The 17,405-nt window shown below is 37.6% G+C and overlaps 2 protein-coding genes across 5 annotated transcripts in view; one reads left to right on the top strand and one right to left on the bottom strand.

The window, feature by feature from the left end:
• The window catches only part of LOC125226019 (glycine dehydrogenase (decarboxylating), mitochondrial), a 25,509-nt gene extending 13,697 nt beyond the window's left edge, over positions 1 to 11,812 (top strand). The window contains exons 8-18 of the mRNA XM_048129834.1: positions 3,362 to 3,591; positions 5,215 to 5,394; positions 6,223 to 6,407; positions 6,873 to 7,074; positions 7,648 to 7,797; positions 8,034 to 8,146; positions 8,368 to 8,515; positions 9,677 to 9,884; positions 10,278 to 10,450; positions 10,669 to 10,749; positions 11,588 to 11,812. Of these exons, the coding sequence (XP_047985791.1) occupies positions 3,362 to 3,591; positions 5,215 to 5,394; positions 6,223 to 6,407; positions 6,873 to 7,074; positions 7,648 to 7,797; positions 8,034 to 8,146; positions 8,368 to 8,515; positions 9,677 to 9,884; positions 10,278 to 10,450; positions 10,669 to 10,749; positions 11,588 to 11,698 (1,781 nt within the window). The 3' untranslated portion in view covers positions 11,699 to 11,812. The remainder of the gene's footprint in view (positions 1 to 3,361; positions 3,592 to 5,214; positions 5,395 to 6,222; positions 6,408 to 6,872; positions 7,075 to 7,647; positions 7,798 to 8,033; positions 8,147 to 8,367; positions 8,516 to 9,676; positions 9,885 to 10,277; positions 10,451 to 10,668; positions 10,750 to 11,587) is intronic.
• The window catches only part of LOC125226024 (TBC1 domain family member 30), a 27,116-nt gene continuing 21,459 nt past the window's right edge, over positions 11,749 to 17,405 (bottom strand). For 2 of the 4 annotated variants that reach the window (XM_048129841.1, XM_048129844.1), the window contains 3 exons: positions 16,377 to 16,469; positions 15,849 to 15,996; positions 11,749 to 15,763 (listed from right to left, as the gene is read on the bottom strand). In XM_048129841.1, coding sequence (XP_047985798.1) covers positions 14,934 to 15,763; positions 15,849 to 15,996; positions 16,377 to 16,469 — 1,071 coding nt within the window. In that variant the 3' untranslated portion in view covers positions 11,749 to 14,933. The remainder of the gene's footprint in view (positions 15,764 to 15,848; positions 15,997 to 16,376; positions 16,470 to 17,405) is intronic. The other 2 variants (XM_048129845.1, XM_048129842.1) reach the window with 2 other exon arrangements.

The following is a 17,405-nucleotide window of genomic DNA, read 5'->3' as shown; positions in this document are numbered from 1 at the left end:
CCGACTTCAGTGAGCAAGGATTACTCCTAATGTCTTTCGTCAATCGTGAAAGTCCTCACTTCCATCTAACAGTTGGACTCTTTGAGACCGGTGAGAAAATACGCTTTTGTAAGTAAATAAAAGCGCCCAAGCCCTCCACTTGGAACAAAAAGACCCCTAAACGCCTTATGTTTAACAGCCGCAAGGTATAAAGCGCTTAGCCGGACAACAGTCTGTCACAAACAATGATCTGGCTTATAACTTTCACTAAATAACCCCATGGAAAATTACTAAATTCAATTTTACTGACCAACTAAATAAACGAATGAAGTTTCCTTTACGTGCTATAATCTAAGCTTAGTTTTGCAAGAATTACTCCCTACAAAACCAAACACAGACTTATCTCCAAGCACCAGCCATACATCGACCCAGTCTTTGTATTGCTTGACGGCACTCATGAAACAAAGCACAGAAAACTTCACTATACACATCAATTTAAATGTAACACTACACTATAAATAGAACACTAAATTAACCCCACAACTAACAGTAAAGCAATTCCACCACAGGTCTAAATTCAACTGTACGACGATATTGTCCCCGCACAATCAAACAAAGACACAATTTCAAAGTTTACAATCACTTAGAATAATTTCCAAGTAAAAACAAACAGAGAAACGATAGCAGAACAACTTCACTCACCAGTATAACACACGAAAGCCAGAGACACTGTTAGTCTTGTGGATATTGTAAGAATGACGCGCGTCGGCTCGCTCCGACCCTTTTATAGTATCTAATGGAGACACAACAGAGACTGGGGACATAATGGAGACCGGAGACATACTGGAGACTTAACAGAGACATAACAGAGACATACTGGAGACTGGAGACATAATGGAGACATATTGGAGACACAATGGAGACATAACAGAGACATACTGGAGACTGGAGACATACCGGGGCCATTTTTTTCAAAGTTGTCCACCCCGTTTTTGGCTTGTCCCATACTTTTGATATAATATTTAGCGTATTTAAAGAGTCTAAACTAATGAAGACTATTTTTTATTCGAACCCAAATTTAGTTGACAGTAATTTACAATATTCATTTAAATTTTTATTATAATTATGTATTTGTTAAAAATTATAATGTGTTAAAAAATGGGCAATTTTTTGCTGTCCTACGTCAAATATCGTTTTTGTTATGGATTTTATTCTATAACTAATTGTACTAAATATTGATGACGGCATAATTTGAAAAGATTGAGTCATACGCTATTATGTTATAAAATATTTCATGTTAATAAATAAACGTACTATTTAAAATTAAGTATAATTTGCCGAGACGGAATCTGGTAATTGTGGAATTTTCCATTCCGAAACCGCAGAATGACTGTTAAAATTAAAAGAAAGTTCCTAACATTTGGTAACATTTTATCCAGCTTGACAAAATTAATTTAAAACTACTCAATACCGTCATCTTGCATTTGCCAGTTGCCGCCAAACACGCATCAAAGTAGCTCGTACTCAGGGGTAACATTTTCTCATTCCACCTTCCGAAACCAAATTTGCGGGTAAATACGTAATATGCAACCTTTTAACATCGATTCCTAAAACAAAGCACTAATATTGAAACCAAATAAGCCAATTAAAAACAAGATTTGTGATTATTTAATGAATAATTAAGTAAAATATCGCCGGAGGTAGCGTTCCGTTACTTCCGATCCGATACCAGATCGTTGGTTTCGTATAGGCGGAAAGAAAAACGTATCGGAATGGAAGTATAAAGCGGTATTCATGTGGTTTTAATGTGATGTTTTAGTTTAATTTGATTGCGGGAAATAAAAGAAAAACGTATGGGATTAAAACTAACTCATTTAAAATATGGTAATCAATCACGGATTACACACTCCGGTTGTTTTAGTCATTATGCGCGATTTGCTTTGGAGGTCTTAGGTACCCACGTTCAAGTGTAGACGAGACCTTAGCTTTCATCCGTTACCCATACAGTCAGATCCGTTACTGTCCCATGTTTCAAATGGTTTTATTTGCAAAAATTAAATACAATTTGTTATTAAACTACGTTTCCGTTATTTTATATTGAAATAGTAACGTTTAAACTATTGATTACAAGTGATGGCATCCTATAAACTTGTGAAACAGTATAGTAATCTTAAAAATTCTCCTCTATTTTGTACTGAAAGTAACGGAACGGATATATATAACGGTTTAAAAAAATAGTAATCCGCAATTATGTGAAAATTAAAGTGAAATTTCTTCATTTGTGATTTTAGAATGAATAATAAACATATTGTAAAATTCCCAAACCTATTATATTTACATTATCTGCGATTAAATTTGGTTGCGGAACGGAACACTCGCTTCTCCTCAACTCAACAAAAACATATTTTTTTTATTAATTACTTAAAAGTCAAGTGAACCTTCTATATTTTATATAAATTCATTTATTAAAGAATCTATAAAAATAGCTTTTAATAAATTTCTATCGGTTTCATTTTCATATCAACTTTTTTCGGGGTGGACAACTTTGAATAAAATGGCCCACCGGAGACACAACAGAGACATAATGGAGACTGGAGACCTACTGGGGACATAATGGAGACTGGTTTGTTTACTAAGCCGTACACCCTATACATTTAACGTCCATGTTCTCTCAGCAAATAATCGTTTACCTATCAGTAGTAACATCTGCATGCTTGCACGTGTTTTAGAGAGAGACAGAGCTATTGATATTGTTACCTATGTAGTCCAATAGTGGAGTGTTTCGTAAATATTTTTACGTAAATATTATTTTGTGAAAGATTGTTTAAATCAATTTAGTAAGTAACTTCGCAATGAAAGATCACATTTGTTCCTAATTGTTACATTGAATGATATATTCAGGAAGTATAATAATCAATATTAGTGATTATTACCTCTCTGACTTGTAATTAGAACCAAGACGCAATATCGGAACGTCATTCGTTTGTCAGATCAGATTGTCAATGTCAACAATCCATCCATGTGAATATAGTTTGTAAATAAGCTTTTTCCAATAAGTTGTGCATCAAATAATAGTGAATTTTATGAGTGATGACGTAACTAAACATGTGATAAAGCTTCGCAGATATTATTTGTTAAAATATTCAATGAAATCCCGAAGGAAATATGCACCAAAAAGTTGGTCAAGGAAAAGTTGATTCGCCGTAAGTTTTATATGTAATAACGAGTCCATTTCCTCGTCATAGATGCTTGTTCTGTTACATGATCTCCGACACATAAGCACGGTACTTTGCTCGGTTTCTCTTGTCTTTTGCTGCCGAGAGAACACAGAGATATCCCCCCAAGTATGGATTAACAATAATATGCTACGTTGTAATTGCAGGTATCAGACAACGTGGTCACAAGCAATCTAACGAAGTATACTTCGATACATTACACATCGTACCCCACGCTAACCATGACGCTAGTGCCATCAAAGAGAGAGCTCAACAGAAGAAGATCAATCTTCGGTACTTCGACGACGGCGCTGTTGGTGTAGCATTAGATGAGACCACCACTATGCAGGATGTGGATGATCTGCTGTGGATATTTGATTGTCAAAATGTTGAAGAGGTAAAATATACTTACCTACTAAACTTCATTGCTCTATGAAAAACAATGCAATGTGATGTAAACTAAGAATTGACCTTTGTTTAGAGTCTAAAGTCGAGATTTGCCTGGTGTACCTTAGTCTAAACTTTAGACTAAGGTACACCGGGCAAATCTCGACTGGGGAGCAATTGTAACTAATCCATTTTTTCCATTAGTACACTATGATGTTGAGTTTTACATGTATCCACTGAATACGCCTACCATATATAACCGGTGGACACTCTATTTAATGCAAACATTGTAAAACAGGGAAAAAACCGGCCAAGTGCGAGTCGGACTCGCGCACCGAGGGTTCCGTACAAACCTGCAAGGTTTACAAAGTTCGTTCATTACGACAATCGAGTCATAACTATGGTATTTTTATTGCAAAATGAAATTCATAACATTACAATGGGGAAAGATGGAGGAGCATAAATTTAAGACAAAGATCTCTTTATCGTTTAAGTAATCCTTTATTTTATATTAACACATGCTATAAAACGTTGCTTCATGCCAAATTTCAAGATTCTAGGTCGACTGGAAGTACCCTTTAGGTTTTGATTCCCTTGCGAGTACTTGCGAGTTTCAAAATATGCAGCTTAAATTGCTGTTTCTTTTGATTGCGTTGACATAGAAGTTTGATTTTGTTACAGCTTAAAGGTATTATAGACCTGAGTATTTGGTATGAATTTCAATTTAATACCTCTACGCGTTTATGAGGAAATGGGTAGTAAGGTTAAAATTATTAAAAAAAAATATATTATGTGATGTAACTAAAAATTTATGGTTTTCGTAATTTTTCCTTTATCTATGCTATAAGACGTTGCTTCGTACCAAATTTCAAGATTCTGAGTTCACGGGAAGCACCCTGTAGGTTTTGATTCCCTTGCAAGTGTCGAAAATTTGCGGCATAAACGGCTGTATCTTTTGATTGCGTTGGCTTAGAAGTTTGATTTTTTCACAGCTTCAAGGGACAGTAGACTTGAGTAATTGATATAAATTTCAGCTTCATACCTCCACGCGTTCCTGAGAAAAAGGGTCTTGACAGACGGACGGACGGACGGACAGACGGACAACAAAGTGATCCTATAAGGGTTCCGTTTTTTCCTTTTGAGGTACGGAACCCTAAAAATGGACCAAGTTACATTTGCCCCCAGTCGGGATCTTTCCCGTTGTACCTTACTATATTTTAGCCATGAAAGTGGATTCATGAATGAGTATTGTTCAATTTGCACGTATATAGATAGGTACCATCACCTGTGCAAAGCATTGATCAGTTTAGGCACAGTATAATAAAGAGTACTATCGTACAGAGTGGCCATATCTCTCGCTCCCCGCTGAAAGTGCCGCCTACCCCCTCTCGGTTACCTCACAGTTACCGCCTGTAAAAACGCGAACAGTCAACTTCACTTCACTCATACAAGCGTAGTACGCGTTCACCTACACGAGCTTAGACTGTGGTTCGCGTCTCTTTCATATATTTGATCGCCAGTGTCCGAGGTGTGGTTTAGGCTAACTAGGTGGATGTATGAAATTTTTTCTCCAAAAATATAGGAACTGGATTTTAGTATGTTATAAGAAAAATAATGGTTGGAATCTTTTAAGGTAAAGAAAAATGAAGATGCAGTGAAATCTCGCAGCGTACTCAAGGGTCCGTTCAGAAGGACGTCTCCTTACCTAACGCACCCTGTTTTCAACATGCACCACTCGGAAACTAAGCTGGTGCGGTACATGAAGCGACTAGAGAATAAGGACATATCTTTGGTCCACTCTATGATTCCTTTGGTAAGTTTTTTTTGTATGCTCCGGCTTAAATTATACGACCTAAAACTCTGTACACGTTTTGTTATCTGTTAATCTGCACTATTTATTTGTATCTACAATCTGTGTATAATTCGTAATAACCGGGAAGTTAACCTGTCTGCATAACAAGGCCAAATTTCTTCTTTAATACAAAACTTAGCTTCCACATGTAAGAGTAGCGTAATGCGGATAACTTAAGGATTCTGGAATTAATCTTTATTTATCTCATTAAGTATCTAATTATTTTCGCATAATATGTATACGTTTCTTGTGTATCGATAGACGTTTGAACAGATAAACACCAAAGCCTTACGAATGGCCTACAATATGTTGTCAATATGTGTTGTATTCAATATTTCAATTCCAACATTTACCACTAGATGTCTCTGCACGTATTTTAGATGTCGCTAACGTTTGTCATTCGTAGTTTACTTAAAGTCCTTGATTTACTACTATAGACTACTTACCAATTGCACATTCAAGGAGTGGATACTTAATTTTTGGATTCGTTCATGTGAATATCAGTATGAACGATTATAACGACTAAAACAATATACTTAATTAATAATTGAGTCGCTTAACTTCAAACCTGGGTAAATCCATTCTGCTTTAAGGTTGAATATATAAAAAATATAATATGATCTGAAAGATTATCAACCTTATAGCAGAATGGATTTACCCAGTTTTGAAGTTAAGCGACACAATTACATTTTATGATACATTGTCAGTGTCACCGGTGCCATGATGCACTAGGTAGGTAACTAAGTACTGTTTCTTTGCTCGGTGATGTGAAACTTGAAACCTTTTCAGGGCTCCTGTACTATGAAACTGAACTCCACCACGGAGATGATGCCATGCTCGTTCAAGCACTTCACCGACATTCATCCGTTCGCGCCGCTGGATCAGTGCCAGGGATACCACACGCTGTTTGAGGAACTGGCCAACGACTTGTGTGCGATCACCGGATACGACCGAGTTTCATTCCAGCCAAACAGGTAGGAAAGTAAAACCAGTTAGAACGCTTCTAGGATAAACATATTTTGATTCCCTTATTTCCGCTTCTCTCGAGCAAGACATTGATTATACCTTATCTATTATTGAATTTGTGATGAAAGATGGACAGTTGAAAGTAAAGAGCAGTAGTTACTAAGATCTTTCGAAGCACAGCCTACCTAGCCGTATATCTAGCCGCAATCTGGCTCAGCCGCGCCACTACAGAAGAGCAATAGGATTAACTATGTAGTTATAAAATATGACTCCCGTGGCAATTTTATAGAATTACGGCTATCTAAATATGTCCTCCGTTTCTCCTGTTTTCATATCCTGCCAGGTCAGGTTAGGAGCCCCTTTTTTTACAATTTTATCATTTTTCGATCTGCTACCTTACGGCAGCACTGACGACTTGCTTGCAGCAATGTCAGTAATGATGATTGACTTTAAAAACCATGAATGTGTTACAGCGGCGCCCAAGGTGAATACGCGGGCCTACGTACCATAAAGCGCTACCACGAGTTCCGCGGCGACGCGGGCCGGAACATCTGCCTGATCCCCGTGAGTGCGCACGGCACGAACCCTGCGTCTGCGCACATGGCCGGGATGCTGGTGTGTGCTATCCGAGTCAAACCCTCCGGAGATATTGATATGGAGCATCTCAAAGACAAGGTATCAAGCTATCTATAGTAAATTTCTTTTCTCATTAAGGGCCACTTGCACCAACGAAAATGGAGGGTTAACCCACCGTTTTATATGGAATTTGACAGTTGACAGCCCACTAACCCTGAGTTAAGTGGTTGGTGGAAGAGGGCCTGACGGGTTAAAATTATTATTAGAACAAGGTGAGAACTTATAAAACGTACCTACTCTGAAGATCATGGTCTTCTTTAGATGGGAAGAGAGGTTTGTGAATTCTCCTCTACCTGATTTAACTAATATGTGTAATATTTCAAGTTTGGTGGACAAAAGCCGTATGTAGTTCGTATCGTAAAATCACAATGACTTTGCCTCAAACACAAGAGCATGCTTGCTTGGTCCACAGCGACATCACGCCCGATTCAAATGACAAGTAGCTTGTTGTTTGAATCAAAGAGCACGTAGGCGCTATTTTAACCAAAAAACTTGTTGAACGAACATGAAAACTGTTTGTTTTTTTCTCTCAGTGCAGTTTTCACCGACGCTCACGTTGATCTGCCTCCACTTTTATTTACGCTTCCTCATGAGGTCTCATTGTATCTCCAGGTTGAAGAGCACAGCAAGAAGCTATCATGCCTGATGTTGACGTACCCTAGCACGTTCGGTGTGTTCGAGGAGCAGGCCGCCGACGTATGCGCTCTGGTGCACAAGCACGGTGGCCAGGTGTACTTGGACGGCGCCAATATGAATGCTCAGGTTAGATATTATTACAAATAACTCAAGATCCTAATGAGCTCACTCAATTAAATAAGTCTCCAATCGTTATAGGATGTTAATTAATGCATGTGTTCTCAGGAACATTCTGTGCTTTCACATTTTGACAAATTTCATATTGAACCCGGAACCCATACTTACTAATTTACTTATAGTCCACACGATTTGATTTTCCTAAAATTCTTACCGGTGTTTAAATAATTTACACGTTTTGGCAGGTTGGTCTGTGTCGTCCAGGCGATTATGGCAGCGATGTGTCCCATCTTAACCTGCACAAGACCTTCTGTATCCCCCACGGAGGTGGCGGTCCAGGCATGGGACCTATTGGAGTGTGAGTATTTAATACTAGGCTGGACAAAAAAATTAACTGTGAAATACCTAGAATGGATCTAAGTCATTAATCAGCATGTCCCAATCTTTCGATGTTAGCAAGAGGGTTAGTAAGACCCATGTAACCCCTCTGGTGTTGCAGGTGTTATTCATAGGCTAAGTAACTGACATGAGGCGGGCGCGATCTGACAGAGTACCTAATTCTCAATCAAAAATTTGCAGGAAAGCTCACCTAGCGCCTTTCCTGCCTTCACATCCGGTTGTAGACCCTCTGGCGGACTTGGGTGACGCCGCTCACAGTTTTGGTTCGGTGAGCGCAGCGCCTTATGGTTCTTCAGCCATCTTGCCAATTTCCTGGGCATATATTAAGGTAAGTGTATAAAAAATAAATAAATACCTACTCTTATTACATGCAGATAGCGCAGAATCAGACAGCCTTTGTTCCGCAGTGGTCATTTTTTGGCTGATGATGATCAAGGATCGGACAAACGCCCGTCATTTCGAAAATGTAACCCTGTTCCGTACATCAGAGACTTCCTTATGTTAATAAAAAAATTGTAAGTGTTTTATAAATTTATTGGACCATATAATTTATATCCAGTGACAAATTAGTTAATGATTATTATTACGAAAATTACTTTCGCCAATAAAATAGAATGACCAAAATTTTTTCTAAATTTTCAGGTGTGAGCCTATAACGACGTGAATTTAGGACCCATTTATGCGTTGAAAAAGTCCGTTCACAGTCTACGGACGTCATAGGGGCATATGATGTAATCGTTGACATTGGTATATTGTTCTCCCAATATGATTGTGCCTCGGAGTTAATTTTCTCATGAATTTCGAAAAATTTGTTACCGCAATTCGAAAGATTAAGAAATTAATAAAAATCCCCAGTTTAAAAAAAGATTTTCTGTACATAAAAAAATATTTCCAAGTCATCCCACAAAAAATTCTTGAACTACAAAGGACGAAGTTACACATAAAAAAAGCATTTAAAATTGTTAAGGACATAAGGACTGTTTTACAAAATATTCCCGGGAGTTTTAGATCTACAGCTATGTCAAAATTTCAAGCAATTTTTAATAGGAATCCTGACTACATCACCGTGAAACAAATTCATGAGAAAATTAACTCCGAGGCACAATCATATTGGAGAACAATATACCAATGTCAACGATTACATATGCCCCTATGACGTCCGTAGACTGGGAACGGACTTTTTCAACGCATAAATGGGTCCTAAATTCACGTCGTTATAGGCTCACATCACACCTGAAAATTTAGAAAAAATTTTGGTCATTCTATTTTATTGGCGAAAGTAATTTTTGTAATAATAATCATTAACTAATTTGTCACTGGATATAAATTATATGGTCCAATAAATTTATAAAACACAATTTTTTTATTAACATAAGGAAGTCTCTGCTGTACGGAACAGGGTTACATTTTCGAAATGACGGGCGTTTGTCCGATCCTTGATGATGATTCAAAATTATGTGGCACTCAATTCTGAAACCGTGTTTTACAGATGATGGGCCCTAAAGGCCTAAAGCGAGCGACGCAAGTGGCCATCCTGAATGCGAACTACATGTCTCGGAGGCTCGAGGGCCATTACAAAACCCTGTATAAGGGCGAGAGGGGGCTGGTGGCGCACGAGTTCATCATCGACGTGAGAGATCTTAAGAAGACTGCTAACATCGAGCCTGGTGACATCGCGAAGAGATTAATGGACTATGGTAAGCATCTATCTAAAATTATGTTTTCTCAATTTAAAGTGTACCTTTATCTTAGACACAAAATTGGTCGATTGATGAGTCTTGAGCGATTGATGAGTTGATGCGTTCTTTGATCATATCTTGAGTGATTCGAGATTCGTTACAGCTTATGACCAACCGCTCTACTTCATGCTCTTCTTCTTCCACTCCGAAAGGTTTTTGATTAGGTTCAATATGAAATGACTTGCGCCTTTAAAAATAGAAACTTCATTTAAAAACTGCCCATAACTTAAAAACATATAACAGTTATTTGCTCTCTCTCATAAAGATACTACGTTTATAAATTTCACTCAGATTTTCTCGTCAATTTGTCGATTGAACTGGCTTGGTCCATTTAAAAACTCTCCTTTCCAGGATTCCACGCCCCTACCATGTCGTGGCCAGTAGCAGGGACCCTAATGATAGAGCCTACGGAATCCGAGGACCTGCAGGAACTAGATCGGTTCTGTGACGCGCTCATCCAAATTAGGAAAGAAATCAAAGATATTGAGGATGGAGTCATGGATAAACGGCTCAATCCATTGAAGGTTTGTATAACTACTTAAATTTGATGTTTTAAAATAATGTATATTTTAAGTGTATGTATTTGCCTTAACACAAGTTTTCCCGTTGAGTTACGGGTGGTTACGCCGAGTACCTAATGTTTACTATTACTCTCCATCCGTTTTAATTGTTGCCTTTGCGAACTGAGTTTAGCATGCGATGTTTGGAGATGGTTTGAACTGTTTTTGTAAACCATTTACAGATGGCACCTCATACGCAAGAAGCTGTGATATCAGAAGACTGGAACAGGCCCTACAGCAGAGCACAAGCAGCATTCCCTGCCGTGAGTATAACTGAATAATTGTATTATCATTTAAAAAAACATAACTACGGTCATACACGTTGACACGTTATTGGGTTCATGAATTTTATGAAATACATGTTATGGACCATGACCTTCCAGATTATACAGACATTTTTTTTGATTGAAATGTATATAAATACAGATTGGTCCCATTTTCATCAAAACCCAGATCATCATGATGGGATCCTGGAGAAATCGAGGGAACTCCTCAAATCTTAAAGGCATACATATAATGATTTTTGTGTTTTTATAAGAACAGCATGCGTTTACGTTCAGAGCAGTAACATTGGTTGCAGTGCAACCGCTGATGATGAACCCGACGGAACTCCTCAAATCTGAACGGCACACTTATAGTGACGTTGGTATTATTATAAGAACAGCATGCATTTTCATTCAGAACAGTAATATTTGGTGCAGTGGAAGTGATGATGATGATCAGAACGGAACTCTTCAAATCTGAACGGCACACTTATAGTGACTTTGGTATTTTTAAAAGAACAGCGTGCATTTACGTTTAGTACAGTGACATTTGGTGCAGTGGATCTTCTGATGACGATCAGGAAGGAACTCCTCAAATCTGAACGTCAAACTTATACTTCAGTATTTTTTATTCTACATAATCCAACATTCGCAGGTTTCTTTCACCAGAACCCCAAAAGCGGCGGTTTTTTTTCTTAAAAAGTATTATTTCTACTAAGTTAGAGGAATTACTACCAACGCTCAGCATCAGCATAGCTTTGCCTTAGTTGCCAGGTTCTGTACGTTTTGACAAACTATCTACATTATAAATGTACTTATGGATTGATTGCTTTTCCAGCTGTTCGTGAAGGGCGAGACGAAGATCTGGCCAACAGTTGGTCGCATCGACGATATGTACGGCGACAAGCATCTCGTCTGCACGTGTCCTCCGGTCCTTGACGACTTCTGATCACTTATTTATTATTAACATAGTTTTAAGATTAAAATAAAGACAATCGGTCGCATAATAATATGTATATTTTGTCAATATTGCTGTAGAATAAATATTTCCCTCTAACAACAACTTCTCTTACTCTGCAATGACATGACTTCACTCTATAGCGGTATAAACAATTTTAATTGCCATAAAATTCCATTGACCTCGAACAAATAATCTATCTAACTTATTATCATACAAATATTTCATATTGCAAAGGATTATTATTTTACTATACGTTTACTTTAAAATAGATTCAAGGCAACGAGTTTGTTTTGTTTCTAGCTCAAATAGGTGAACGGCTTACTGCTATAACCTATGTTCGTATTCAACAGATTCTTGACGCTTATACTTAAATACAAGCGAAGCCATTCTTATATTATCAATAGTAATGTTTGTGTAGTTATGTGCTCTTATTTATAACGGCAAATAATCAGTTCCTGACCTTAACAGTTCAGAGGAGCTAGGTACTAACTACGTGCATAAGTCTGAGGAGCTGGATCCAAAACATCATGCCATAACATTCGAAAATGTCTGGATTATTATAATCCAACTTTAATAAATTATTCGTTAATCCTCTATTAATTATCAAATCAAACATTTAATCTATAATAGTTTTAAATTTAAATCTACCTATTTAATACATTACAAACATATAAATTGTACATAAAAGTCGCTTAACTTAAAACTCTGGTACTTATACATATAAGTAGTTATTTTGTCAAATTTTACAATTTTGCTTTAAGGGAATAGATAGGTTAAAACATGTGATTAGGAATACGTTATTTAATTATTCAGATTTCTCGTATTACACCATCATGTATAGCAAAGTAGAGTGGATTCATTCAAGTTTGAAGTTAAACGACTCATGATCTAAAACAGAAAAACATTCAAAACACAAAATTAGTCTCAAATATCAGTACCTACAAGTCAATAAAATGCAATGGAACGACATAAGTATACATTTTCTTTAATAAGAGGCCTTCGACGCTAGTTTATCTAATTAATTATTTTGGGGGTGAATTAACAGTATCCTTAGGATACATGCCCAAGCGAACTCCAAGCTCTTTGGGCATCCGCATAGCAGGACGAGTAGGAAACGGGTGATACGAGCCAGTAGACGGACTCCTTGGGTACGACAACGAAGACAAAGTGTCCGTCTCGATTAGAGATGTTATAGCACTGCAAGTGTCATCAGATTCCAATTTGAATCTATCACTCTTTTCTAAGTAGTCTTTAGGGTTAGTAGGCGTGTCCCTATTCGGAAAGATTTTGGGTGAAATAGGAGTAGACACTTGGTCCAGTGAAGTAATTTGACACAATGTATCGCTCGAGTTACTTTTTGCGCCACAAGGTGAATCGTCATCTGCTGAAGGTTCATAAGTGAAGCTAATAGAGGAAGTTACTATGTTCGCGAACTCGCTTACTTGGCTGTTGTCAGTCTTTATTAAACTATCGCAAATTTTCGGACCTTGGCCTACCGTCTTGCTACAAATATCGCTGGCTTTAGATAAAACAAAGTCATTGTATTTGGTAGAAAGGGGATAGTTGTAGTCATCAGTCATAAATCTACGTTCGTAAGTTGAAGTATCTTTTATTTCTGAAGATGAAGGTAAAGTTACTGAGGCTTTGGACTCTGCTGGGCCTGAATTATGCGCCCATTCAGAAATTGAAGAACGTTTAGGTTCGTTGCTTGACGCATCAAGGCGTGCTGTTGATTCTGGGGTCTTCATAGTAGTGTAATCGAATTCATACTTTTCTGGCTTATTTAAAAGATTTTTAAAGTCACATTTGGCCAGGAAGCCTTTGTTCTCCCAACCATAACGATCAGTTTTATTGCCTAAACATTCACTACTAGGCGATTTAATACATTTCAACGTACTAAATTCTGGATTACGTGCAATAACTTCTCGTATTTCTAATGAAAATGGATCATCTATGGAAATTGGCCTAATCCTTACGAAATCATTTTTTTCGTTTGCTTCACTATCAACGCTCTTTTTTCTATGAACAATCAAAGAATCCGACGTTGACTCCTTTAGGAAGGAGCAATCAGTAAAATTTGGTTCCACGGTTTCAATATCAGTGCTAACGGGTTTGATAACATCGACTAGGTTTTCTGAACTTTTCGTTTCATGAGTTTTAGTAGTAATATCTGGCATATTTTGTTTCGTAAGGATTCTGCTTAGTATTTTCGAGTTTTCTTGAATGATTTGTAGAGCTCTTTCGCTATTTTTTCGACCAGATCTGAGGACATAATCTTTGGGGGAAAATGTTTTAGTTTCTGGAGTTTTTTCTAAGCTTCCTTGTTTTATATTTTGTATTTTACTATGTTCTTCATATGAAATTTCACTTGTATTCATTTTGTGCTGATTATTAATTTCCGGGCTGGTACTGATTTTCTTTGAAAAACTATGACTCTGTGGCAGTGATGATGCTCGTTCTACTTCACTCTGTAGAATTTTATCATTATGGTTACTCTGTAGTGTCAAGGAGTCAGGTTTCTTTGGTACCCGTGATAATCTTTTAGCAGCTCTACGATTAGGTATTTCAGAATTATTAGGATCTGTAACACGAGCTCCAAAAAATTCAGGACTGTGCTCAAAGTATTTATCGATTCTCAGTGGTATGGGAGGCTCGTCTTCGCTTACTACGATACTCTCAGCACCAGGGCTCCTCGGAGGGCTATCGATGTCAGATACATTTTTATCAGATAAATCTATATCAGGCACAAAATTTGGATACATTGTCAGACTATCGATAATATCTGGTGGCCTAGCACTTACATCTAATTTAGAAGTAGAAGGTCTCTTAAAATTACTTTCAAAATCGTAACTATAGGGAGATTTAAAGCCTGTTTCAAAATTACATGGTGACAAATCGATAGGACTGAGGTCCGTTAGATTCTTGGGTGGCTTTGACGATCGGATTGATTCTGTGCTTCTGGTATATTCTTCAGACTTCAGTCTCATTAGTACTTCCCCTTTCTCAGAGCCGTGGTCTGAAAATGGAGATTTACTTTTATAAGGACTTGATGTTTTATAATTGTCCACAGTACAACCTAATAAATTGTCACTTCGCTTGCTGTCAAATCCATCGATATAATTTCTTAATGATTCACCTGCTGCAGAATGTAGGTAATCATTTACAGTCATTTCCAATGGCATAATTTCATTTTGTTTTGAAGGAGTAAGTTTTGTTTCTTTTATTACAGGTGAAACGGTGAATTTTTTTCTTTTGCACTGCTAACAGGGGAAACTCTAGATTCATTTGAAATAGGTGAGTGTTTGTATTCTGTATCTTTTATAAATTTACAAGGTGAAGCCTTTGATTCCGTAATTATAGGTGAAAGATGAAACGACGTGTCTTTTTTTAGAGTACATGGAGAATTTTGTGATTCCTTAATGCTAGACGAGCGAACATACTTATTATCTTTAGAAAAACAACTAGGAGATAACTTTGAATCTTTTAAAGTAGGTGATTGCGATAAAATCGTATCTTTTGAAAGCGATGATGATGAGTGTTTTGGTTCTTTTGAACTAGATTTGACTTTTACTTTATTGTCGTCTTGTATTTCCGGGTCCGAGTCACTACCGCGTTCGTTTTCATCGCACAGGCTAGTGTCAGTACTGGATGCCGAATGTGAAGAATATGAAGAACTTTCACTAGAGCTCCGCGATCTCAATGAAGCAATCATTTCATCAGCTTCGCGTTCCGAAACAATGATTCCGTCACCAGCCTCATCTAAATCAATAGATGCCTTTCTTCCTTTTTCTGCAGTCTTATCTTTCTTAATATCTTTCCACTTGACAGAATTACGCCGGCTTAGTGATTTACGACTTTTCTCTTCGTTCCAACTAATGGTGTCGTTAGAGCGGGCTCGTGGGGAAGTCTTTTCCCTCGAGGCGAGCGCTTGTCGCGAGGGCGGCACGGCGCCGGGCGGCGGGCCGAGTCTCCGGCCCCGTGAGCTTACAATTGCACTTTTTCCCAAGAGGAGATTATTAACTGTAAGCGACGTTGGGGAAGTTGGCACTCCAACTGTAAATAAATAATGAAATATGTGAACATTATAAGCAAGTGAAATATATTATAAACTTTAGAAGTTACGTATGGCCAAAAATACCTGCGGCATGTCTGGCGCAAGCCGCTGCTAGGATGACATGCGCTTGTCTCTGCCGCTCCCTTAACCTCGCATATTGCCTTTTAAGAGCACCGATGTCCAACGACAGTCTGTCGCCAGCACCCAAACGGTCGTCTCGTCTTGGAATAACCTACAAACCATTTACAAATTAATTGAGTCACAATTTTTTTTTTTATAAATATTACTACTACACACTACTATTATATTGGACACTTTACACAGATCAACTTAGCCCCAAACTAAGCAAAGCTTGTACTATGAGTGCTAAGCGACGATATACATACTTAAATAGATAAATACATACTTATATACATTGAAAACATCCATGAATCAGGAACAAATATCTGTGCTCATCACACAAATAAATGCCCTTAGCGGGATTCGAACCCAGGACCGCGGCTTAACAGGCAAGGTCACTACCGACTGAGCCAGACCGGTCGTCTTAATTCCGATTGAACATGGAATATTTTGGATATTTTATTTTTATGTAATTAAAGTAACAAGTATTACCGTTGCTAATGCCATTTTATTCCCGTCATCGCTAGAGTCGCCCTCGTCTTCTGAATAAAACAGGCGGAGTCCTCTCTTCGTCATTGACTGCATCTACATAAATATATACACTTTAAACATCGTAGTAGAAAAACTACAGTATACAGGGTGGGCAAGTGTTGCTGCAATTATTTCCGTAAATGAGATGAGATTCCGTTTTCGAGAGAAACTGCTCAAGTTGCTCAAGAAAACAGCGAAATCACTATACATGTGCCTTTCAAATTTGAGGAGTTTCCTCAACTCTTCATGGATCCCATCATCAGAACAGCTCCAGATTAATATGGGACCACCTTGGAGGTAGTTCCTTTCAAACAAAAAAAAGAATTATTGAAATTGGACCACGGGTCTCGGAGTAATCAGGTAACATACATAAAATGATCCCGAATATATAACGTCCTTCTTCTTTACTTTGTAAAGAAGTCGGTTAAAATAAAAATAATTCTAACTAAGTTACTAATTCTACCTCTTTCATTTTTCGTTATAATTTATAGTTATTTGTTATACAAGGGGGCAAAGTTGTATTTTAACGCCGAGTGTGGAATTGAAAAACGAGCAAGTGAAAGGATTCTATAGTTGAACCACGAGCGAAGCGAGTGGTTCGAGAATAGAATCCTGAACTTGCGAGTTTTTTAACACACGAGAAGTAAAATACATTTGCACCCGAGTGTAACACAAAACTTTTCCCCTCACTATAGCGAGGAAACTATAACGCAAAAAATGTGTTTATCACTGCTTCCAGTAGTTCCACAGGTGGTAAATCATCTTTATTACTAGATTCACCTACTTTTATCAAATTTAAAGCAATTAATTTGACTTTATTCAAGGTCAAATCACTTTACCCACTAGTGGATAAAATGCGTTTTTACCCGCTGGTATTAAAGGACAAAACACGTGTTTCCGAGCTAGTGAGGGGAAAAAGACTTTCTTTAAATAAGAATTTCGTGTGCTGGGTTGGTGTCCAACCAACCCATGCGGTAACAGTGTGTCGGC

Source organism: Leguminivora glycinivorella, chromosome 5 (genome assembly GCF_023078275.1).
Source record: "Leguminivora glycinivorella isolate SPB_JAAS2020 chromosome 5, LegGlyc_1.1, whole genome shotgun sequence".
NCBI lineage: Eukaryota > Metazoa > Arthropoda > Insecta > Lepidoptera > Tortricidae > Leguminivora > Leguminivora glycinivorella.
The sequence above is the reverse complement of the archived record's forward strand: the minus strand, read 5'-3'. Positions and strand labels throughout refer to the sequence as shown.